The sequence below is a fragment of the Paramisgurnus dabryanus genome, chromosome 18 (assembly GCF_030506205.2).
Source record: "Paramisgurnus dabryanus chromosome 18, PD_genome_1.1, whole genome shotgun sequence".
Taxonomy (NCBI): domain Eukaryota; kingdom Metazoa; phylum Chordata; class Actinopteri; order Cypriniformes; family Cobitidae; genus Paramisgurnus; species Paramisgurnus dabryanus.
Window position 1 is genome coordinate 24,970,007 of NC_133354.1, and position 25,612 is coordinate 24,995,618.

The 25,612-nt window shown below is 38.4% G+C and overlaps 1 protein-coding gene across 1 annotated transcript in view; it reads left to right on the plus strand.

The window, feature by feature from the left end:
• The window catches only part of plrdgb (PITP-less RdgB-like protein), a 103,011-nt gene that overhangs the window by 67,462 nt on the left and 9,937 nt on the right, over positions 1–25,612 (plus strand). The window contains exons 8-17 of the mRNA XM_065287457.2: positions 1,268–1,455; positions 3,464–3,606; positions 3,724–3,894; positions 9,127–9,300; positions 9,499–9,647; positions 14,258–14,374; positions 19,310–19,426; positions 19,620–19,768; positions 19,850–19,999; positions 25,323–25,506. Of these exons, the coding sequence (XP_065143529.1) occupies positions 1,268–1,455; positions 3,464–3,606; positions 3,724–3,894; positions 9,127–9,300; positions 9,499–9,647; positions 14,258–14,374; positions 19,310–19,426; positions 19,620–19,768; positions 19,850–19,999; positions 25,323–25,506 (1,542 nt within the window). The remainder of the gene's footprint in view (positions 1–1,267; positions 1,456–3,463; positions 3,607–3,723; positions 3,895–9,126; positions 9,301–9,498; positions 9,648–14,257; positions 14,375–19,309; positions 19,427–19,619; positions 19,769–19,849; positions 20,000–25,322; positions 25,507–25,612) is intronic.

Here is a 25,612-nt window from a genome sequence, read left to right on the forward strand (position 1 = left end):
GGACACAAAAGATTTAGACTAGGGCCCGTGCCGGCTTCCTTGTGTTTTCTGGTGGAGGCGCTCCGTTCGTTTCCACGGTTTCTCGCACTGCAAACTATGCGCAGCCAATGGATGTATGAAACATCATCACGTAGCATTACGGTACAGTGTTCATGGGATATGTAGGAAGTACTGCCATAGGGATAAATGTCAGAAAACAAAGCATTATGTATCATGCATGCAATGCCTCATGCATCACCGGCCAACCTGTCTAGTGAGTTTTTGTTAACACCCGCCAAAATGAATTTTAATCCACCAAATGCGGGTTAATTTAGAATCATGGTTATAAAAATGTATAAACAAATTGGCCCCACTTGTGGGCTCTCACAACATCATTTTATTCCCAAAATGGTGATGATATATGAAAGCTACACTCTTAGGGCTTTCCAGTGATATATAGTTTGTCAAGGTTTTTTAGGTTTACAACAGGGTATTAATGTTACAAATATGTAATAAGAAATTGGGCCCCACTGTATTCTATGACATTTTAGAAAGTGACTCTCAATACATCATAATTTTCCAAAAATTTGATAAAATATAAAAAGTACACTCTTAGAGCTTTCCAAAGATATATAATTTGTCAAGATTTTTAGGTTTAGGATAGGGTATTAGTGTTATAAATATGACAAGTGAGTCCACTTGGGGGCCCGTGACCTTTTCCCAAAATGATGTTGACAAATGAAAACTACACTATTAGAGCTTTCTACCAATATATAATTTGTCATGATTAGATAAGAAATTATATGCAAAAGACTAAAGTAATTGTAGGCTTCCCACTGGTGGGACAGTGACATTTAAAAAGAACAGAAAGAATGGCCTTTTCAGCTACCGTAGTTGCAACTCTTGTGTCATCACAACAGGGTGTTCAATGCATCACTGTTTCTGTTTAATAAACATTTTGCAACGTTGGGGCTGAATGCAGCCATCATTCAATCATTTTTTTATCATCTTCACCTATTCCCCATTTGTTTAGTTATTCCATCAAAACCAACAATTTTGCCCTTATCGAAACAAGCAAATATTCAGTGGGAAAAATATCATCCAAGAAAATGCACTTTCATCAGCATGAACATCTGTGAACAAATACATTATCATCTATTATCTGCCTTTAATTAAAAGTACATTCAAATTGAGGAACTGCAGTTTACACAAGCTGCACCAAAACAGCAAAAAATGAATAGTAAAGTCCACGTTATGCCACTCAATATAGTCAATTGTTTTTTTTCAGGAGAAGCCAGGTGTTGTGAACTCTCTGAGTCCGACTTTGAGAGGCAGCAAGCGGCTGAGTAAGAGTAACATTGATGTGTCGACTCCGTCTGACGTGCTGTCTGGAATTCGTCATCCTCTCATCCGCAAACAGAGCGACTCGTGTGACGCAGATGTAGCCAGCGGTCAACGTGAGGTCTTTATCAGCAGGTGAGATGTGCGGGATTGACGATCATGGTTTCATGTTGTTTGACAGCAGTGAATTCATTTACCTATTTTTAAGCCCAACGTCTGGTGAGTCAGAATTTGGCATATTTTATATTATGAACTAAAAGGTACTTCAAGAAAAAAGTCATTGAGATGATCAAGGCAGAGAACGAATACAAGGTCAAGTCATTAAAATATGCCTTAGAGTACAGTTACTGTTAATCAAAAATGAAGAAATTGAGACATAGCTGTAAATCTACCTATAGAGCAGCTGCTCTGCGATTGATCATGCATGAAGGAGATTGGCGACAACTCTGATAAAGTTATAAATCTCGGTAGCTCACCCAAAAAAGACAACATGAGCTTTACTTGTCACAGTTTAACAAGCGACTGGCAAAAAGAAGGCACTGTTATAAAATGTCACTTGACATCTCAGCTTACCAGAAAACATTTTGGAGACTCTGAAGCCAGCTGTAAGAAAGAGTCCAAAATGAGCACTTTGGCCATCAGATCACCAAGTACTGCACATTTGGATCCACACACTATAAAGCTTGTTCGGTGTCAGCTTGTCTGCTAAATGTTGTCAAGGGCTTTAGAGGCTAAATCGATAGACTACAATACAAGAGAATTCTGTAGAGAGGCCTGTTGGAGTTGGCAAGACAAGTTGAACATGAAAGAAATGTAGAGGACTCATAAAACAGACAGCTGATAAAGACAGAGACTCCTTCTGGAGAAGGTAATGTTATTTTGGTTTTGGCTCAATCATTCAAAAAATATCTGAGTTTGATTAATTATATTTTTACACAAGCAACACATCTCTGCTACAAATGAACATTTGAAGTTTGTTTCTAGTACTTACCATTCTTGGACAATTACACCAAACGTGACAGAAGTGCAAGCGTTACAACTTACCCCATAGGTGGGGTTAATTGTAACAGACAGGGGTATAGTTGTAACACTTGCTAAAAATTAAGTTTGCAGGCAAATATTTCAGTACTATTTTGTCTATATACTTGAAGTGGATATTGTTTATATATCTGTCTATAATAGATCGGTATCCATACTGTATTCATTCATCCAGCCCTTTTCTAACAATAGTTCAATTATAAATGGATACAAATGTGTAAATATGTGAGAAAAAGCAGCAGAATTATGAAAAATATTTTTTTATACATGACCCAGTCTGTGATAACCATACTACAGTTTCAAAAATCAAATTCTGAGATAATGAGCATCGAGGTCTGATTTTAGCCATTCATTTCATTATGATTTCAATCTTTGACGTGACCTTATTCAATCAATATTAAAGATATGAACAAAAATAAATTTGACACATGATTTTTGATAAGACAGACACATTTATTTTGTTTGCAGACAGCAATCATTCGTGTGTAGCCTATTTAAAACAACGGCAAGAATTACGCTAAAGTTAGCGGTTTTCATACCGTAAGTGCTGAGGGGTTAGTTATAACACAGCGTTACAATTAACCCCGCTGGGTCAAAATATGTTCAAGCCCACCAAAAAAGTTGCTAAGAGCTGCAGACATATTTCAAAACGATGTTTTAGTCAACAAGACACTGATTAATATGACATAGCATTGAATTTGGTATTTACACACCCAACCTAGAAACCGAAAAAATTTACTTACATGCCACCAAAACCCTCGTTCTTCAATAACTCTTTGGAAAAACATTATACATTTCCAATAATTTGCAGGAGATCGTCTTTTGGCAGCGTGGAAAAATACCGGAAAAACAAAACGCTCAACATTGTGCAACAATGTAAACAGTCCGTGTTATACCTAACCCCGCCCACCCCTATACCAGGATAAATACTATAGTTTTTTAGGATCTTGCTTGGTTATAAATCCTTTAATCATGTCATAGGCAATGAGGGCTCCTTTGAAGACTTCAGCATAGGCGAAGCATTAATTGTGGATTGTGATGCATCATTAATATTGTAAATAATAAATGCAGATCACTCACTTTGCTTTCCCCTGTTGTCTCACAGTTTGTCTCAGGACGATCAGTGCGGCTCCAGACTGCTTCTCAATCCGGGTTGTTTTGAGTTTGAAGTGTCCGACTGCTTTATGTTGGGCTGCCCGCTGGGATTGGTGCTCGCTATGAGGAGAACAGTGTTGCCTTCTGTTGAGGGTACAGATCTCCCCATTCCTCTCACACAGAGATTCAATTTACGAAAAATAAAGAGTTTTGAAGAAATAAAACTTATAAGTTTAATGTATTTATTTCACTTTCTTTCAATTCTGTTAGTGGCTCAGCTCCGTCCGGCTTGTTCTCAGATTTTTAATCTGTTCTACCCGTCTGATCCTTCTGCCTCACGTCTGGAACCCCTGCTGCTTCCGGCTCTTACCCAGCTGCCCCCGTTTCCTGTTTCCAGATACCAGCGTTACCCCCTGGGTGATGGGCGCTCTACTCTCATTGGTAAGATCATTGAGATTCAGTAGCTACCATGCAAGAGCTCATGGAGCTCAAATGGTAGAGCATAATAATATTGTAGTGTAACAACAGCAAGGTTATGGGTTCAAATTTTTAGGGAATGCCTGATAAAAAGCTTGAATTCACTGCAAGAATTTACTTTGTTACTTTGATTAGTCACTTTATTTTCAAAATGCTAAATGTTTAAATTCGCTAATAAAGTGGACACAGCAACTTTAGATCTCTTGTTCAATAAATTTTTATTAGTCAACAAGTTTAACTATTATTTAATCCTAATTATGCACCATTTAAAATGACTGCTTGCCTTTAAAATTAAGACATCTTGCAAGGCTTTTCTTTTATTGAAAAGCCCTCACAGAATCTAAACATACAGTACCAGGGTTTGGTTCATGTCAATGTTTGTTTGTGTAAATAGATTGATAAATCTACTGAATAAGTCAGTTGTAATTCATTCATGCCTAACTCAAATTCGAAGTATTCTGTATTGTGAATCTAAATGTCTGTTATGTGAAATAGCCAACCTGAGCTCACAGGAGGTTTTCAGTTGGCAAATTTGTCCTGGGAAAATTTACTTTACTTTACCAAAGAATGTTCACTACATTCTAACGCATAGAGTCATACTGTGTATTCCTTTTATATTGCATATTAAAATTGATTAAATACCTAATTACAATGTAAGTTAAAATCTTTAGTTAATTCAAATTAAAAATATTAGTTAAAGGCACCCCTTTCTATGTCCCAACTGGCTTGGCGCACCCCCAATCCCCACTTAAAAAAAAAAAACGCAACAAAGCTTTTGTTTTCTCGCTATAAAGACTCATGTTTAATAATGTGTAAATAACCAGGCACCGGTTGCACCAGCCGGACGTAAAGAGGTTGGGTGTAAGTCCTACGTCGAGCTTAGCTACGTTCGACATTGTGAAAAATATTTACGCTTGTTGGACCATCTGAAACTACGACCAGACGCAGCTACACTCAGCGTATATGATGCGCACCCCCGTGTATGCGTTTAACCGCTGTGATATTTAGACGCCATTCGAGTTTACTATGATAAAAAACGTACACTTACTGCCGTCAGCTAATAGATGATATATGAGAGCTTTCCTCATGTTTACCAGTGCGCTCTCCCTCAAGATGCGTGTGTCACGTGCAGACCCATCAAACACATTCACGAAAGCATTTACTGTTCGCACATAAGGTATAATAGTTTGCTGATTCATAATAACAGCTCAAGTTTCAAACTAAATTAAATGAAAGCTTTTAATAAGCTCTCTACAGTGTCTTTGTAGGTTTTTATGTATTTTATTATAAAATTAATTGGCGGTCTCTCTACCATGCATAAAAACATGCGCGACACTCTACCTGCTCCAGAACGGGAACGCCTATTAAACGCGTGCACAAGAGAGAGAGAGAGAGCATCCAGGAGCCTAGTTCTTCTTTTCGCTCTGTTTACAAGTTGCTGTCAGCATTTTTACCGTGTCTGCGCGGTGTGACTTGTGCCAGGGCTAGCATCGCTAATCATAGCTTACATCAACTTTTACTAGCAGTGATTTTAACTCTTTCACCGCCAGCGTTTTTAAAAAAAGTTGCCAGCCAGCGCCAGCGTTTTTCATGATTTTCACCAAAGTTTAATGTCTTCCAGAAAATGTTCTTCTTCAAATATATAAACATACAATATACCAAATGACAGAACAGACCCTCTGCTTTCAAACAAAAAAAAAACGTTTCATCCTACCTTCAGTGGTTCTTTTGTAATCAGCTTTTGAATATGGGTAGGTTTCTGCAAAAACACCACATTTTGAGCAAAAAGCAGAGATAATTCAATTTCTGTGAGGGACTTTTCATAGAGATCCCATTCAGAGCGATCTTTAAAACAGACACGGACATGCAGCCGCTTGCCATAGGGCAATACTTCCGGGTTTAAAAAGTTGCGAAGGGTAGATAATAGCGGTATTGCGGAAAGACGGAAAATCTCGTCATTGGCGGGGAAGCGTTTTCTCTTAACTCTTTCCCCACCATTGACGAGATATCTCGTCAATTAAGAGAAAACGCTTCCCCGCCAATGACGAGATTTTCCGTCTTTCCGCAATACCGCTATTATCCACCAGGTGGCGCCCTTCCGCAACTTTTTAAAACCGGAAGTATTGCCCTATGGCAAGCGGCTGCATGTCCGTGTCTGTTTTAAAGATCGCTCTGAATGGGATCTCTATGAAAAGTCCGTCACAAATATGGAATTATTTTTGCTTTTTGCTCAAAATATGGTGTTTTTGCAAAAACCTACCCATATTCAAAAGCTGATTGCAAAAGAACCACTAAAGGTAGGATGAAACGTTTTTTTTTTTGTTTGAAAGCAGAGGGTCTGTTCTTTCATTTGGTATATTGTATGTTTATTTATTTAAAGAAGAACATTTTCTGGAAGGCATTAAACTTTGGTGAAAATCATGAAAAACGCTGGCGCTGGCTGGCAACTTTTTTTAAAAACGCTGGCGGTGAAAGAGTTAATTGACGAGATATCTCGTCAATGGCGGTGAAAGAGTTAAATGGATTTCTCCAAATAGCATGTCAAACTTTACCTGTCGAACTTTACCTTCACGTGGGAAGCTCAACCTGTGCTTTTAGCGTAAGCCAGCGTGTGAAATAGACTCCCAAAAACACTGGTCTTGTTTCTTTCTTCAGAGGCTTTTCTCTTCTTGTCATACAATTCGTAGACACTTTTTCTCTTGCGACCGTCAGACATTTTGAAAAAACACGGTGAGAACGCGAGCTGAAACCTTAGACCACCACATATACTGTATACACCTGAAAGTGTGCATGTGCAGAAAGCGAACCTAGGGACGAGCACGTACGAACGGCTTTACGTCAACATATCACCGGAAGATTGACAACTGGGATGACCAATAGTCTTGATGATCCACCCGGAAAAATAAAATCTTCTGCTATACCTTTAACTAAAAAAAAAAAATGGTGTAAATATGTTATCAACTGTCGGAGCCAATCATGTAGAGGGCAGCCCTCCAACATGTGGTGCTTTCGCGCTTTTGGATTCTCGGCTCATGGTCATTCCATACCCCTCTCTCCTCCCTGTACTTTCCTGTCCTCTCCTCACTCACTGTTAAATAAAGGCAAAAAGGCAACCAGGTAACTTTCTTTTTTAAGTTGAACCAACTTTTTATTACTTACAGTGATATGAATTTTGTGAATCGTACAAAAATGTATGATTATTACAAAAAACAATGACACCCCATCCCAACTCTATAACCCCAGCCTTAAACCCAGCATCACAGGGGGAAAGTATATCAAACAAAATGTACAAATTTGGGTTTATGAATTTAAATGAGTTAGCCACAATATAAAATATGAATGAATTGCACTGAGATAATGTTAAAATAGCTTGTTCAGAGAGGTAATAAATTAGTGCGTTGCCCGGAATTGACAAATTATGTTGTCAATTAGGAGAAAACGCTTCCCTGCCAATGCCGCTTTCTTGAAGAGTTTTTAACACCAATCTATATTTCTGCTGTTATCCACTAGGTGTCACTCTTACCCAACTTATAAAACACTTAAGCATCCACTGATTCAGAAACAGTAGAAACTCTGTGAATGTTTTGATCATTGTTCTGAATCTAATTGCTAATAAAACTCCTTTACAAAAATGCAATTATCTTAAGTTTTTGCTCAAACTTTGGTGTTTTTGAAGAAACCTACCCATAATTAAAAAGTGATGAAAAGAGAACTGAAGTTGAACTGAAGAAATGAAGATAGGATTACATTTTTTTTCTCTTTTTGTTTGTTTGTTTGTTTGAAAGCAGATGGTCTGTTCTTTCATTTGATATATTGTATCTTTATATATTTATAGAAAAAAACTCAAGTTAAGTTGGCAACTTAAAAAAAAATGCTGACTGGAAAAGAGTTAAAAACATACTGCAATTTATATGATCCCTTATTTTTTTTGTACTAACATTTAGAAAATTCTGCAAGGGCTGTGTAAAATAATGAGCTCAACTGTACTTAATAATTGATATATCTTTCCTATCTCCATCAAAACCATGTGCAGTTTTTTTAAATTATGCATGCATTTTCTAATGGATAGGATATCTTGAAATATGTGCTTATGCAGATAACATATAAATATATATTACACATTAAAGGAGTTATTCACTGAGGGATTCCTTCCATCTCAGACACATTCTGGCATACCTGGATGACATAACTGTAAACTATGATCCCATTTAATCCTAAATCCTTATTTAAAGACTTTTAGGGCCGGTTTACAAAATACGGATTATCTTAAGACAATACTAGACCTTAGTTTAATTAGGAACTAGTTTTCACAAACATGCCTTACTTAAAACATTACTTGTGTGCATTTTGAGGCAAAGTAAAGGGCACTGATGTATTTTAAGATATGTCAGTGCAAGTTGTTTTCAGTTTGGGCAGCTCTTACATTTATTTTCGTCTAGGCCTAATCTAATCCCTGTCCAGGAAACCGCCCCTTACAGTATTTATATAATGTGTATCATTTATTTATACTCTTTAGTTAAATCCGGTGTCTTCTCTGGATTGGGTGAGAGTTATAAATAGCTCTATTTATACAGCACTGAACTTTCTCTGGTCTATGCTCTGTTTGGAGAAAACTACTGAGGTATTTATCGGATGCAATTAAAGCTATTTTAATCCGCTAGCCATTTACCCTGTCTTGGACAGGCATGCAAAATCTTTATTTGAAGAGTAGACATAAGCAGTCTGCAAACATCAGACCTTTCAGAAATGTGTGTTCTTGCCCACCAACTTTACAAATTGACCTTTCATGTAAATCTCTTTACAGCCTTTCCTCATGTCAAACAGGGTCACGTCGAACATTTAAATCTAAAGCGTTTCCAAGTGATATTTCCCCTTTAATCTCTCCAGGATCATCAGTATTCTGTGGTGTTAGTCTGCATAACTCAAAGTCAGAAAGTCTTCTTAAATGAGTCCCATTATGCAGCCAAGCAGAGGTCACAGTCAGCTAAACAGAAAGCATAGCAGCCTTTGTATGCTAGGAGAGAGAAAACACATTCACACACTCACAAATCAGCTTGGATTTGGGAGGAACCAAATGTAACATATTTCACATCATTCATTTATATTAAAGTCACTTTAGCATCTTGCCTCACCAAGACCCAGTTACATTCTGTTTGGTTCTTTTTTCTATGTTAATATATTCATGTCTCATCAAAGCTGACCTGGTGCTGAGACGCATGTCAGACGGCAGTGTTTCTGTAGATGGGACCCCAGTGCATTCTTGTTCAGGAAGCGGATCCCGCAGGGGCAGCAGTCGAGCTTTGCCGCACGGCCCTGCTCACCTTGAGTCGACTGAACCTGCCACAAGCGAGCCTGTTAGCATTTCACAATGTGAGTCTAATAAAAAGGCGTGTCCTTGAATGTTTGTCCTTGGATCTGAGTGATTTTAGTCTGTTTAAATCTTTTATTTATTTCTGTATGGAGGTCACAGGCTTTGATAGATATAAAGATATACAGGCCACCTATACATGATTCTGACAATGAAACATACATAAATCATGCCATGTCGGTCTTTTTTGTTTCTTTCAGTATGCAATAGGTGGTGGGGCACAAAGCGATTGGATTACGTGCTATACTGTCCAGATGTGCTCACCACATTCCCTACTATTGCACTGCCTCATTTGTTTCATGCCTCATACTGGGAGTCCACAGATGCTGTGGCCTTTATTCTCAGACAGGTGAGCGCACACTACATAGCAAGCTTTAACTCTGATGGAAACAAACAAATCTGTTATAAAATAAATTACATTTAGTGTTCCCACGGGTCTTTGAAATCCTTGAAAGTTTGTGAATCTGGGGGGAAAAATTCAAGGCCCTGGGAAGTTTTTGAAAATATACATACATAGATACAGGTCATTGAACGTGCTTGAATCAATTTTATGCAAGAAGTTTTCTGGAAAAAAATCCATATTATTCCCTGGGTAGTGTAGGATAATATCATAAAATGTCTAGACTTTTTAAGCACATGTGCCAAACTGTTCGCTTTAAATGCTCTTATATCTTCTGTATGTGAATGTTGATTTATACCAAAATGTTTCTTTGCATAGTTGTGTTTGACACATGAAAACGTCTCTGGTTACGTATGTAACTGTTGTTCCCTGAGAAGGGAACGAGACGCTGCGTCTCCCTTGTCATACTTCCTGCATCCCTGTAACGCCATCTTTGGCAATATTTCAGATAGCGATATACTTCCTGGCTCCCGCATCACCCTGTTTTTGTCGTTATACCTCACCATTGGTTGAATTTGATATACACATTCAGACACACTTACCCCTGGAGGCGTCCCTAAAGTGTCACCGCAGTGACGCAGCGCGAGTTCCCTCGAAGGGAACTGTAACAATGTATCTTTACAGGTAACACAATGTAATCTTGCTCTCACTTGAAATGTGTCCCCACATTTATTCCTTAATTTTGAGGGTATTGGACCTGGAAAGTCCTTGAAAGATCCTTAAATTTTAAGTTAACTAAGGTGTGGGAACCCTGTACTAGGTTTGCATGCCTGTTTCTATGTCTGCGGTCTCCAACGGATCGTTTAAGTCTTCGTGGGTCCATTTAGATCTGAAAACTCGAGATCTGACCCGAGACCTGAGCGGGTTCATGTCTAAAAGCTTTATATGTGCTCCGGAAGTGCGTCGGGTATAATATTAGCGGCCTGACCCGAGAAGACCCGAACTAAATTGTGTGTGCCAACACCTCATCGGTTTGCCAAGACCGCTTGCGACATCGTGTGGCTTGCGGTAGTTCAATTTTCGTTAAAGCAGACCTTTCAATCAATTTTAAATGCACTTTTTAGCGTTTACCTTGGTGTCGTCGTCAGATAACAAAATAAGCAGCGGACCAAATTGGATACGAGGCCAACAGTGTTTCTTTCTCTCTTACTGGTGCATGCAGGGCTGCAGACAGCACACACCTCAGTGCCGTTTACATTTCCGATCCAGTCGGGTTATAAAAATTGCCACTGAGTCGGACTCATGCCTCATTTTCTCTGGTTTGTCTCGGGTCGGGTATATTCGTGTAAAAAGTGATTTGGGTAATTTCGGGTCGGGTACAGTACATTTCTTTGGACCAGAGAAGACCTCTAGTCTCAGGGCTTACTCTGATAAGCAAACAGGGCAAAGTTCAGATGTAACTTTTTGTGATCCACTCACTCAAATCATACTTTGAAGTACTCGAAAAGTATTTGACCACATTGCATTTATTGTAGTAAAGCATTTATGATGCGTAATGCAGCGAAAGACTGTCTAGTTGGGCTGCTTGATTATGGGCAAAATCATAATCATGATTATTTTGGGGAAAATCATAATCTGATTATTTAACACGATTAGTCGGTGACTTTGAAAACTTGCATTTATTTAACCTTTTTATTAAGTAAGTGTTGCAATAGGCTACACGTGTCAAAGCAGGGTTCCCTTCGAAGTGCCTTACAAACACATTTATATTTTAATTGCACAATAATTGTTTTACCTATAATATTGTTTTTGTAATTGTTTGAATTAAAATTGAAAATCAAAACCGGCTAATTTGCTTAGCCCTACTGTCTAGTTGTTAGGAACGACAAACACAAGGATCCCAGCGCAGAGGTGTTTATTCAGATGTATAGGAGATGACACTCAGTGAAAATGTATAAAAGATGACACAAATGTGAAAGTCAATATGTATAATAGAAGACACTCTGTGAAAGTCAATATGTATATATAAGAAGACACTCTGTGTTCGTGGTGATGTATGCGAGGAGGAGACAACACAGGCGAGACAGGCTCAACGGAATCCTTTTCGGGAAAGGCTCAGAGTGGGAAACACAGCACAGCCGTAGAACGTCCACTCGCACATCCGAAATCCTCTAAGATGAAATCCTGGCGGGGCACAGAGAGAGAGAGAGAGGCGGTCAGAGTCTTCAGCAGAGTCTGTGCTGGACAGCGCACAGCAGCAGTCCGAGGCTTACGCAGAATTACGTGCCCGAGAGCGCACTGCGGCTGGACAGCGCAAGATGTAGACTGGCGCTCGGAGAATCCACAGACAGAGTGTACAAAGAGGCTGACGGTAGACACACCACTCGGGAGAGACTGACAGCGGGGCGGGGAATCTAAAGGGGTAAAGGCAGCAGAGAGCACGGTGAGTAATCCAAAATCGATAACTAGAGACAGATACTAAGACACGACAGGACTGGAACTAGACAAGCTAGCGGGCAGGAACATACAAAGACGAACTTGCAAAGAACAAAGGAAACGAGGGGAATTTAAATCAAACCGGATTGGGCAATAACAAGGATCATGTGTGGGACGCCAGTGCGAAGAGTCAGAGACAATGAGATCACCAGGTGGAAGGCGCGCACGTGTGGAGCTGTCAAAACAAAAACACAACACAAGTGAAACAAAGACAAAGCAGCCAATAAAACCGAAATCATGACACTATCAATCTACAAATGCATTAAAACAAGGGCTTTAAACTTTGCTTGGATTTGTGTAGCTTTAAAATAAAAACTAAAAGTGGAAAAGCACATTAACATACACTTGATTTCATTGAACTTTGGCTGACATCAACATATAACACAGATCACAGAGTTTATACCAGGTGTAAATAGTGTAAAAATTTATTATCAATCTCACAGCGTCAAGCTAGAGTTTAAAAGGATGGCAAGATAAATGTACAGCTTGATGTACAGTATGATTTTTAAACATTTTTCATCATCAGAAAGGTTTACCTCCATTCTTAAATTTCCCTTATTTCGAACACAAATGAGAAACAGGATCGTCCTTCAGGGTCAACTATTGTCAGCTTGTCCAAAACATCTATTGTTAGAAGCATCCTTGCAAACAAATCAATATACCTTTCTTGAATTGGAAAGCAATGGCATTGAAATCTCTTCCTTTCTCTTTATGTTGGTTGTATGAAGATGTTGAATGAGAGAACATTTACTCTGACGTTTTAACCAATGCTTCTTACATTACATAAACATTAAATAAACATTCAATTAAAAACATATTTAAATCTGAATTATTTACTTTTTGGTATTATCATTCTAGTAAAGTAATGGGTTTCCAACTCAATTGGATAATTTAAATAGTATATACAGTATGCCAGCCAAGAAGAAACATTATGACATGAATGGGAATGTTAAGAGTCAGCCGTCTTAAGGTATTACATACGTCCCTAAATGAGACTCATGTGCCTAATGACTTACACCTCCATCTGTATGAAAGCTCTACAGGGACGCTTTGTCAAACAATGGTTTCTCCTTTGTGCGGCTTCCTGAACAAACAGTGAAATAAAGAGAAGGCCAGAGAGCACAGACTACATAATGATGCTGAAATGCGTCATCCAGTTACTATATTTGGATGCATGTATAATCCAGCCAAAAGATATGAAGAATCACTGCTCTTCATGTCAAATATGTTGTGCAAATTTTGCATGATATCATAGGAAGGAATTGGGAAGGATCTTTTAAAAACCCAAGAGAATCAAATATGGTAACGCTTTACAATAATGTTTGATTCATTAAGGCCAACATTAAGGCCGAATTTAAATTTCATGCTTGACTTAATTCCAATTTCTGAATTCACATTTTTTTTTACAGTTTATGCAGTATTTTTCCATTTGTTTACTTCATAAAATTTAAAGTAAAAACATAAAAATCATGGTTTATTTTATTCAATTTAAGAGTAATTTCTCAATTTCATGCCAACATAAATAGATTAATTAATTGCCACATCATGTAATTAGTTAGATTAAAAAATGTAATCGCTTGACAGCCCTAAAAATATGTTCCCATTAATATATTAAATTAAGTTTAATTTATAAAACAAATAATAATAAGGTCCATAAATCTGAGATTACATTAAAGATCTGGTATTTTTATTTGAACAAAAATAAATTAACAAATCATTTTGGTAGATTAAGAAATTTAAAAGAATAAGTAGTTGTGATGTAAAATGAAGAAGAAATAAATGTTTAATTGTGGACTTTTTTGTGTGAAAATGTCTGTGTCACTTTTCGGATTGCAAGCAAATGTGGCACTGGCAAGCCTATAAAACACATTTAAATAAAAGACTAAGCATTCAGTAACATCACAAGTCTATGTCAGCTCAAGTGCATAGTACCATTTAAACAACACAGGATGTACCAAATGCTTCAATTCATGTAAATTTTTCAATTAAGCCTTTTTGAAATGAAATATTATGCATAAATTTAAAATGACACTTTAATGCATTCAAGCTTAGGCTTCATTCATAAACCCTGTATATAGGATTAGAAACGTACAACATCTTAATTCTGTCCTGTTTCTTCTCAGGTGATGCGATGTGATTGCCTGAAGGCTGGAGAGGCAGATTGTTCAGACGCGATGCCCATCTCTCCATCCAGCCCACGTGAGAAGTGGCTTCGGAGACGGACACATGTCAAACTACGGGTAAATGTCACAAGAAATGATCTTTGATCCCCCGGCAAAGTTGATTTGGACGAAAGAATGCCAGGCAGTCAGGAAATGTCGTATTATGGTGAAAAAATTGAATTGACATTATTGTACAAACCATTTAATGTAAATCATTTAGAATCATTTAATGTATGTCAGCATGTAAAATTGAATAGGGGCTCCTGCAGAACGGTAAGGGATTCATAATTGAGTTGTGTTAAATATTCTCGCAGCAGGGGTGACACAAGACTACAGTTTTGGTTGTGTCAGTCAAGCTGTTGACTTAAAAAAAAATAATATATTATCTGATCCGTAGCTACTGCAATATTTCACCTGTCAGTGTTGCTTGTGGTTTTGTTTTGACCTCTGTATCTTTGGACATTTTTTAATATTTTATACAGTCAGCATGCATTCCTTTAAGAGCACTTGTTTCAGTTGTTTCTAATGGTAGCGCTGCACTTTTCTAAAACGCCAGCAGCTGGCGTTTGTTTCCACATTTTGCACCAGCGTTCAGCTTTTTGTCAGTGTGCCGAGAGTTGAAAAACTTGGAACGCTCAGCTCGTCAATGTCACTTTTTACTCAGACGTCCAATCACAGTGCTGAAGGGGCGGGACAAATACCGCAACAACCAACTGGCAGATCGCTGGCAAGTGCCCACAGTTGGCATCGACCTGCCGTTTTTAGCAGTTAAATATACACGCCCCTAAGTGTCTAGATTGCAGTGGCAAAGGTTGTCTCAAAAGCATATGCTGATCATTATACTGCAGTTTTTATATGCTTTGATGTCAAATCTAGATTTCTCTAATAATTTTATAGAAATATATTTTACTTGCATTGTGATTAAAATGTAATTGAAAAAATCAATGATTAAAGGGAAACTTTACATGTTGGAACATTAAACTTTATTGAAAGTGGGTCATATTTGTAGTCGAAATGTAACATAAATTTAGAATTTGGTGCCTATTTGAGAGAGAAAAGACAGAACGTGACTACAACTCCCACAATGCACAGCTCTGCAAGCCACTCCCACTAATCCAGCACACCGCTCGCTTAGCTGTATGCTATTGTGTACATACATGCCACGTAGTATAAGATAATAGAAACATTCACTTTATAGTCAGATGTCCGGTTATCCCTGCAGGCTTTGTCTGTCACTTCCAGTTTAAAAATGTAAAATATGTATCCTGTCCATATACGGTACCAAAGCTTGGGTTGTTGGTTCTCCACACAAACAAATTGTGTCTTAGGAGCAGGCTTCACTCACTTTCCTATTTATTTTTGAGAGTGCTTGGCAAAATGTGTAAATAATCCCAAATAAGAAAATGCTGCACCCTGCACACAAATGCATCTACCGCACAATATGTTTACTCCGCCTATGCTCGTGAGCCGAAACGCAAAGTACCTCTCTTCCCGGGGACCATTCACCACACAAACGTCCATATCCTGATCTGATGCAGAAATTTCGTACAGAAGGCACACAGTGAGAGTACAGGCACTACTAATCCGTCCAAGCTCCAGCCAGTCCAGGCTCCTCTACGCAGCAGAGGCCGAGGCAGCGTCCTCCTCCCCGGGCTTCTCGCCGCAGCTCTTGGCTGTGTTGTGGCTCATAAAGGTAGCCACAAACAGCGGATTAGAGCATCACGTTTGTAGTCTTACATGCTCAACAAAGATATAGCACTTTCTTCTTTCAATGACTCAAAATGACGATTTTTACATCATTGAAAGAATGAAGTGCAACACTGAAATCTGTTTTTCTCCTGTCTCATGGGAAACTGAGGGAATGATGCACGACCATTTAAAAACAAATGGTTGAAGTGTCCCTTTAAAGCAATACATTTAGATCTGCTTATGTTGCATTAAAGATTTGTTTTCACATACTGTTCTTGCAGCGCTGATTTTTGATTAAGCATTCTTTACAACCAATCACGTGTCTGTTGAAGCGCATTAATGAAATCGGAACGATTTTTTGTGTTTCCTGATTTGCACAATTAGTTTAGCTGCTAAAATGTCACAAACATCAAAAAATGACTGCAGGTGCAGTTTATTTTTAGTGAATTTCCCAGATAATGTTTCTTAAGTATCACAATAGGTACGTTTACATGCAACAATCGGATGAAAATTTTTATCGTATTAAAAGGGGTAGTGTAGTTCCATCTGTGATCCAATCATTATGCAGCTTTCACATAGGCTGCGGTGTGCGCTGCGCTCGCCGCTGGGTTCCGCGAAGCCAAGCGATTTGTGCTCTGATGGCCAAACCAATGTAGGCGGGGTTTTCAATAAATTACTACAGTGTTTATATTTGCGTTAAATAGTCGATGAGGAATACAGAGACTAATGTTGTCCGTCTTCATTTCACGTAACTTTAAGCTGCCTACCTACAACAAGCTACTTAAAAACACACCTTAAAACACACCTGACATGTCAACTTGAATTGCTACGTGTTTCCATGACACAACTTTCTCTGTAGGACCATAAACTTGTATTATAAAGCTCCGGGAATTCAGAGTATAAGCTTTTCATCCATTTTGCTTGTTTGGATGCCCCGTTTCTATTGGCCGCGCGGGTAATCGTCACAGAGCGCAGCGCAAAAGTTTAACTATCTTGAACTTTGACCGCGGCGTGAGCGCAAGCTGCGCTCTGCTCGACGCAACAAAAATCCACCCTTGCACGGCGCAAGCCATTGAAATGAATGGGTTTCATAGCACAGTTCACACCACATCCTATGTGAAAGCCGCATTAGGAGAAAAGTATGCATGTAAGCATGAATCGTAGTATTTTCTCAATCGGATGCAAAAATACCTTGTGCAGAAGAATTTTGCTTAAAGGACAAGTTCGGTATTTTAGACTTAAAGCCCTGTTTTCAGATTGTTTATGATGAAATAGAACGGTTTTGACTGAAATTTCGACATAGGCGGCTGCCCCGAGAATTTTGGGGGGTTTGTGTTTCACCTCCCACCTTTACAATGGGTTTAATGGTGCACTGGAACAATCCTTCCTAAAATGCATTAAACTTTCGTTTACAAGATGTGAAACTCACCGAGTGGTCAGGGGTGTTCACTGGTATGCTCACACAAAAATCGCTGCAAAATACGCATTCCAACAGGTTTTATCGTAGTTTTTGCCAACTCCATTGACTTGTATTAGTTGTGCTGTGAGGTACGGTATTACTCCGCGCCGGGAACTTTGTTTCTATTCTTGCAATTGGCAATGGCGGATTAGCGCCACCACCTGGGCTGGAGTGTCTATTATTCAAGCTCTAAGCGGAAGAATGTACGGGTGTGAGGCGTTTGGAAAAATAGGTCCACAAGTTAACAACGAATGGAAAAACACCTGTTGGAAAGCATCTTTTGCAGTGATTTTTGTGTGAGCATATCAGTGAACACCCCTGACCACTCGGTGAGTTTCACGTCTTTTTAAACGAAAGTTTAATGCATTTTAGAAAGGTTTGTTCCAGTGCACCATTAAACCCATTGTAGAGGTGTGAGGTGAAACACAAACATACCAAAATTCTCAGGGCAGCCGCGTATGTCGAAATTTCAGTCAAAACCGTTCTATTTCACCATAAACAATCTGAAAACAGTGCTTTAAGTGTAAAATACCGAACTTGTCCTTTAAGTTCACATCTTATATTTACCTCATATGACACGATTTTTGTCACTGAATTATGCAATAGCAAGGCAATGGCAACACGCATTATTTAGGTAATTATTAAAGAGTAACTAAACCCTAAACCAACTTTTTTTTAGAAAAGAATGATGCTTTATTAGTGCTGTTCATTGATTTTAGTAAGTTTTTTGACATTTGGGTATAAAGTGTTTCAATACTACAATATATGATGTAAAAAACGTTTGAGTGCTGCCCTCTTCAGGTTGAACGGTGGCTACTGCAGTTGAATTTTCCTATTGGATGTTGGGTCCAAAAAATAACTCATGACGTAAGCAGATTCAAGCTCACCACGCCCTTGTTACGATCTCACCACACACTAGTTCGTCCCCTCTATCTTGGTTGGGGTCCGTTGGGAGTCACGCTCTGACCAGGGGTTTAGTTAAGCTTTAAAAAATGGGAAATGGTTGCTGTACATTTTGCAGGTTTCATGTGTACTTTAATAACATCATGTGAAGCAATAAAATAGCGCAGTGCATTTTGTTTTCATTGCCTATATTTGAAAACTTCTGAAGAACTTTCTCCAACCCAACTTTGTACGTTTATCCAGAGATAAAGCGTGAACTCGACGAGAGATGCTGTGTGTTGCAACATCCTCTGCTTTTTGGCAGGTTCAGAATTGGGCTACTTTAAACTGTTTCTGCGAGTCGATTTTTTCTCTGTGGGTTAAAGATGAATGGATTTCGTTCAGTTGTTATTGGCACCTGGGCTATGAATAGTAGCTTCCATTGGGATGGCTTTGATAAGCGAATCTGACAACCTTGGCTGTGTGCTTGTGCAGTTGTTTGGTTCTGATTATATAGCATGTACATGTAAACCAACATTTTAATCAGATTGCATTGTTTAGGGTACTGTACTGTCATAATTTGCAATCAAATTAAATTCAGTCGAATTGACTCAATTTTGTGCATATAAACATAGCTAATGTACACTCTAAAATGCTTGGTTATTTTCAAACAAGCTTTGTGTCAAAAAGGATGAGCCCAGCAGCTGGGTTGAAATGAACCCAGAAAATGTTTACATTTGACCCAACAATGGGTTAAAACATCCTAGCATTTTGAGTTGAAACAACCACACTATGGGTTAAATTACAAACCAGCGAGCTGGGCTCGTCCCTTTTTGACCCAACACTGGGTTGAAAATAACTGTTAATGATTTATGAAGTGTTTATAATGCAGTGCATGTTGTTGATTATACACCAAGACAAAACTTGTTAATAGAACAAAAAGTTCCAGTACAAACTCTTTAAACGTTATTATTTATTAACAGAATGTAACAGCGAATCACAGAGTCCATGATGTCATTGGGACAGAGGATGGTCCTCAGACACTGGTGGGACGGTTCATGTACGGGCCTCTTGACATGGTGACCCTGACTGGAGAGAAGGTGACTGAGGATTATTTCTGTTAGTTTTAGCACAAGTTTCAAATGTGAATTCTGAGCTGTTTGTAATAAATAATCATAATTGCTTTGTTGTTGCCGTAAAAACAAGCCTTGTTAGTTGTTGCAATAAAATCAAATTAGGGTCTTATATGCATTTGAAAATGAGTTTAAGATTAACATCCCTTCTGTCTCTCAGGTGGATGTGTTTTTAATGACTCAGTCTGGCTCTGGCCGTTGGGTGCTGTTTGACACTGTGGTGACCAGCAACAGTGGACGGGTCTCCTACACCATCCCTGAAAATAAAAAACTTGGGTTGGGTGTCTACCCCATCAAAATGGTGGTCAAGTGAGTATAAATATGCTTAATATACTATATAAGTATTTCTAAAAGTATTTGAATAATTTAATTCTTTTAATTCCTTGCCAGAGGTGACCAGACAAGCGCAGAGGCATTTCTCACAGTGTTACCCCGGGGAATGGACTGTGTGGTGTTTAGCATTGATGGATCCTTCGCTGCCAGTGTCTCGCTAATGGGCAGCGATCCTAAAGTCCGTCCAGGTGCTGTTGACGTGGTCAGGTAAGTCTTATACTGCCGGCACTGGCACTTTTCATAAATGTTGGAGAATTACAGGTGTTAATTAAAATGCTTTTTTATCAGATATACTCTCAATATTGAAAAAAATCCAATGGCATGAAAGGTAGCTAATTTCACAACAAGATTTTGAAAAGTAAACAAAACAGCTTAAGGTAACACTTTATTTCGATAGTCCACTTTAGACATTTTACTAACTATAAGTATCTTTGCAACTACTTATCAACTACCAATCTTTAGAGAATTAGTAAACTGTCTGCTTAATATCTACTAACAGTTTATTGAGATGATTTCTCAACAGATATTCAACTGACTATAAGTATCTTTGCAGGTGCATGTCAACTTATTCCACTAACCCAAACCTCTTCCCTAACCCCAACCCTTACAGTCTACTAATACTCTAATGTCAGTTAGTTGACGTATAGTTGCATATTATTGAAAGTTAGTTGACATGTAGTTGCAAAGTTATTTATAGTTAGTAGAATGTCTAAAGTGGACTATCAAAATAAAGTGTAACCCAGCTTAAATTATAGAGTATGTAATAGTATGTAAATGTAAAATTGAATAGTTTGTCTTTAGATGTGATTAATACTGCATATATATTCATCTCACAAAGCGTATTTGAAAAAATCTGAAGGTACATAAAGCCTACAGTAAATTTTGCCTCAACAGAAATTTCTGTTGTGTGGCTGCTGCTGGCATGCGCAAAAGCTTTTGCTAAAAGGCGGGGTGCACGATCCCTGAAAGCCAATTTTGACATTTGAAATCATCTAAACAATCACGCCCCTACCCCAATAGAATCTGGACCTTCTTTTGATAGACCTGCCCCACACATACGTAACCCAGGCATAGTATCACAATCGGCTAGTAGACATGCCCCTTACTGCTCATTGGCTATAAGTGTGTTTTGGTACTCGACTCCCTTTTCCAAAGCATTTCTCAAAAATCCTGCCCCCCGCCTTTAAACATGCACATAACACAGTGAACGGGATATATGCTGCTGCAAGAAAATTATTGAGAACCCCCCTAGCAAATTAAGGCAGGTGGTGCTTGGGAAGGAGGAGGGTTAATGCCCTATTCACATAACAAGTGACACGATTCCATTCATTTTGATGGAGAGCTGGCGATTTCCGGTGACAGTGACTGTTGGCAACTTGATTGGAAGGTGTGTCTAGCATTGCGACAAAGTTTTAAACCTTAAACTGTTTGCAAATGATGAGCGACTTTTGGAAGCAAATACCAAGCATGGAGTTCACGCCATCCTTAGTATGTGTTATTAGGACAAAAAGAATTAGGAACGCCTCCTACTGACCTCTTTGAAAGAGATGGGTGATTAGGGCTGTCACTTTTTATTCGATTTTCGAATATGCATTCGAACATGACGTGAAATATCCGTATTCGAACTATAAATAAACCATCCGGTTTTTAAAATGCCATGTGTAGAGCATTTTTTACAGTAACACCTCGTAATAGGAAGGAGGCTGAGAGTGAGACCGACGACGACGACGGCAACTGTGCGCAAGAGAGGGAATCAAATTGGACCAACATGAACTTCGCATGTCAAGATAGAATTATAGTTTGTCTGTAAAATGACATATTGTTTATAGTGTTAAATATTATAGCAGAATAAAAAGCTTGTGTTAATACGTTCGCATTATGAAATTAGCATGTATGAAGATAATTTCATAATTTTTACAACGCAATGTAAAACAACAACAGCATTTGTCTTGTAAACGGATTTTAAATGATCATGTGCTGACTGTCGCGTCAAGTGAGATCTGCCTAACTCATCTGTAAATTTAATTTCATCTCAAGTATCAAATGGTTTGTGCTCTCCATCTTTAAAAACGGTCAAGCAAACAGCACGCGCAGGGTTAATGTACTTGTCAATGACGGCTCACAAACGCACGGCGCGGGATAGGCTATGTATGTGTGCTTGTTGTCAATGAGATTACTTTTCACAAACACGCTCAAGCGTGGGATATGTGTACTTGTCAATGACGGGCGTTAAATCCGCGGAATTCCGCTGAGTTTTCCGCCAAAAAAACTCTGTTTGGGTCTGGCTATATGCTTACTCCTGCTGCTGTTTAAGTTGTCACGTTATTGTTTGGACCTGGTCTGAATCGTTTTTTTTTCATATAAGTTTGTTATTCATAAGTTGATAACCTGCTGTTTCAAACATTAAGTAAAAAAAGTAATCCAGACAGTGCTGTTCATGGCTGTCACTGTTAATACATTTGTGATTGAATCTGCATTACTTTTTGTTTTATTTTTTGATGCGGGTGGGGGGCACCTAGATATTCGAATATATTTGGATAAATTGCATGATATTCGATATCCGTTCGAATTTGATTTTTCTCAAAAGTGACAGCCCTATGGGTGATACACCGTGAGAAAAGCCCTTTATGCACAGAGATTACGGAAAATACAAGTAAAATGCATCCGGAATTTTGTCAGGAATCGTTTGATATTTGGTTCAATCACAGTGCCAATGATTTTCCGGAATCTGTGTGTGTGTAAAGATCCCGTAAAGACGTGGAATATGTTTTACACACGTCTGAAATTTGCTAATTATTTCTCGAGCGCTGTTCTGTCATGCTAGTAAATAATCTCAGCTTCAGGGCAGTTTGCCGACATATCTCTACGTGAATGTTGATCTATGTTTAAATCCCTGTGTCACAGAGCTGAACCATACCTTCTTGTTGCGATGACACATGCATCCTCACTACGTTACGCCCCTTACTGCATTGTTTATGCCTCTTGTTCACACAGAATGTTTCCTGTGAATGTTACGGCAATGTTACTAGGTCCTCTTTATGGGAGAGATCACCTGCATGAAAAGGTTTCATGTGTGAACTTGGCATTTTTAAAAGTTTAGGGGAACTCTATTACCCAAAACCTCCAAGTAAAGTTTCTCCACATTACAGCCATGTTTGCAAGTCTTCTGGGCAACCAGATCAAGTCTTATCCTTAGATGCCTTCGTTTAAGTAGATATGTATGTTAGGGTACCACTGTCTTAAAAATGTTTCTCTTATGCCTGGCTCACACTACAGGATTTTTAAAATCCTGGCAGATTTTGAAATCTGGTTGCAGCACACACATAAAGAGAATCTTGTCAGATATTCTTCTCTAAAATCTTAAACATGCTCACACTACAGGAATTTAAAATCCTAGTGCATCACACACTACAGGATATTATTAGGATTATCTTGCCAGAGCAAGCACTTCACTTCACCTCAGGAGAAGAGTATATAAAGTGAAGATTATGACACATTTATTATGATTTCTTTTTAAATATTTACAAAGTAGCAGCTTTCTTTTTGAAACCTAGGCGATTTCTCCTCCTCAGCTCTTGTTTATGAGGCAACAATCATGATATGTTTTAAGGATGTGTTATGCAGGCAGTGTTTGAATGCATACTGTATAGCACCAACTCAAGTCTAATCCTTATGCAAGATTTATTTACATTTAAATACATCTATTTAAAAACATATTTTTAATATAATTGGCTAGCCTATATATCATTATTTTTTGCACATTTAAGAGTTATTATAAGTGATCTAGGCTATTTCTATTAATGCTCTGTTTTCCTGTTCCTTCCTAACAAGAATATTATTGTAGGCTAAGCGTTAAATGACTGATGCTTGGTTAAACTTGTTTTGCACTGTTGTTTGCATTATTTAATTCCACTGTATATATACTACTCTGCGGTGATATTGTTTTGTAGCTATATACTATGTGGATTCTATTTTTGTTGTTTATTCTTCTGAGGCTGCTGGTCTTTGAGAGCTTATAAACAAATTTTATTATAGTTTTATAATGACAGTAAAGTTTCTATTCTATTCTATTTTATCTTGCAGTGTAGGGTCTAGTGTTTAATTCGGTATTTACATTACCAATGGTTTTGGACAAATATGTCATTTAATGTGAAACGTTGTAAGTGTCGATATGAGGCGCATTAGATTCTCAAGTGTGCGGTATTTCAGCAATCAGTGCTGCACTTGGGTGAGGCTCAAGCGGATCATTTATATTTCGAACAACTAATGGCGTGATAATGTTTGTTAGTACATATCCTACATGCCGGTGAACACTGAACAGCAATGCATGCATGATGACCTTAAATTACTTTTATGGTTACATGGTCATACAGATAAAAACTTTGTGCGTCTGTAAAGTAATATTTAAAACATGATGCGCTTTCTGCCGGCTGCCCCATCGGGTTCTGTGCGTTTGTGGAGCGCGTCACAAAAAAAGAACTGAAAATCGTCATATCATTTTAAATTCATTTTGTTAATAAGCTAATTATTTAAGTGCAACTTATTTCGTGTATGCCTATTTATTTTATTAAATTTCCTCTATACACATAATAGCTGCAGGTGCGTGATGTGACTGACCATCATCATGTTCTGTTGTTTTTAGGATATTTTAGATAGCCTAATGTTTACCCTTACGAAAATTAACCATGGTTTTATTGTGGTAAAAGTGTAGTAACCATGGTTTTTTGGTGTATTGATTACTATCAGCAAAACCATGGTTTTACTACACTAACTATGGTTTAACTATGGTTTTTGAAAACCATGATTGTCAAAACCATGGTTATTTTGTAGTTACTATGGTTTTACTACAGTAACCATGGTTTTTTGGTTTTAACTGTAGTAAAACCATGGTTAATTTTCGTAAGGGTATGACAACGTGAATCAAGCAAGGAATTAATTTCTATATTTTAAATAGTCTGTCTGCCCCAACGAGCTGCAGTTGTGGCGGAATGAGTCCAGCTGCGCTGTCTACCCGTACAGCAGCTTGATTCGCGGTCCCGAAAGCTGTCAATCATCTCCGTCTCTCAATGATTATTGTGAAAGTATGACGTAATTATGCGGATTTAAAATCATAAATATCAAACATGTTTGATAAGATCGGGGCGGCCCCGATTTGCTTGAGAGCATATCGGAAGGTGTAAGTTTAGATTTTTAAACGTCTCACATTACAGGATAATCTGGGCCGAACTTCGGAGCCGATCAAGGTCCGTTGCCCGATTTTCTTTCGGATTCTCGGGAGGGGAAAATCGGGGTAAATTCGGCCCGATTATCCTGTGGTGTGAGCCAGGCATTAGGTCACAATTAAAACAGTGTATTTCCTACTTTGCATGCACAAAATGTTGGCAACACTTTGTATAGTGCCTCTCCCCTTAGAGAATCGTCAGTCTTTAACAGTTGATGATTGGTTCTGTTTGCTTGAAGCAGGACTTTACACTCTTCAAGCAAGGTGCTAACTGCTTTCCCTGCTATGAATGTTGTGATTCTTCTCTAGACACTGGCAGGATCTTGGATATCTGATCATCTACATTACTGGTCGTCCTGACATGCAGAAGCAGAGGGTCGTGTCCTGGCTCTCTCAACACAACTTCCCACAGGGGATGGTCTTCTTTTCTGAAGGTCTTGTTCACGACCCCTTGCGTCAGAAAACTATTTTTCTCAAGAGTCTGGTGAACGAGGTGTGTCCATGTACATAGTGCACCAAAACATTCACATGTAAAGAAAGTCTTGGTGGATTTTTGTTGTTTTACGTTTCAGGTCTCACTGTAATAAACTGGGGATTAT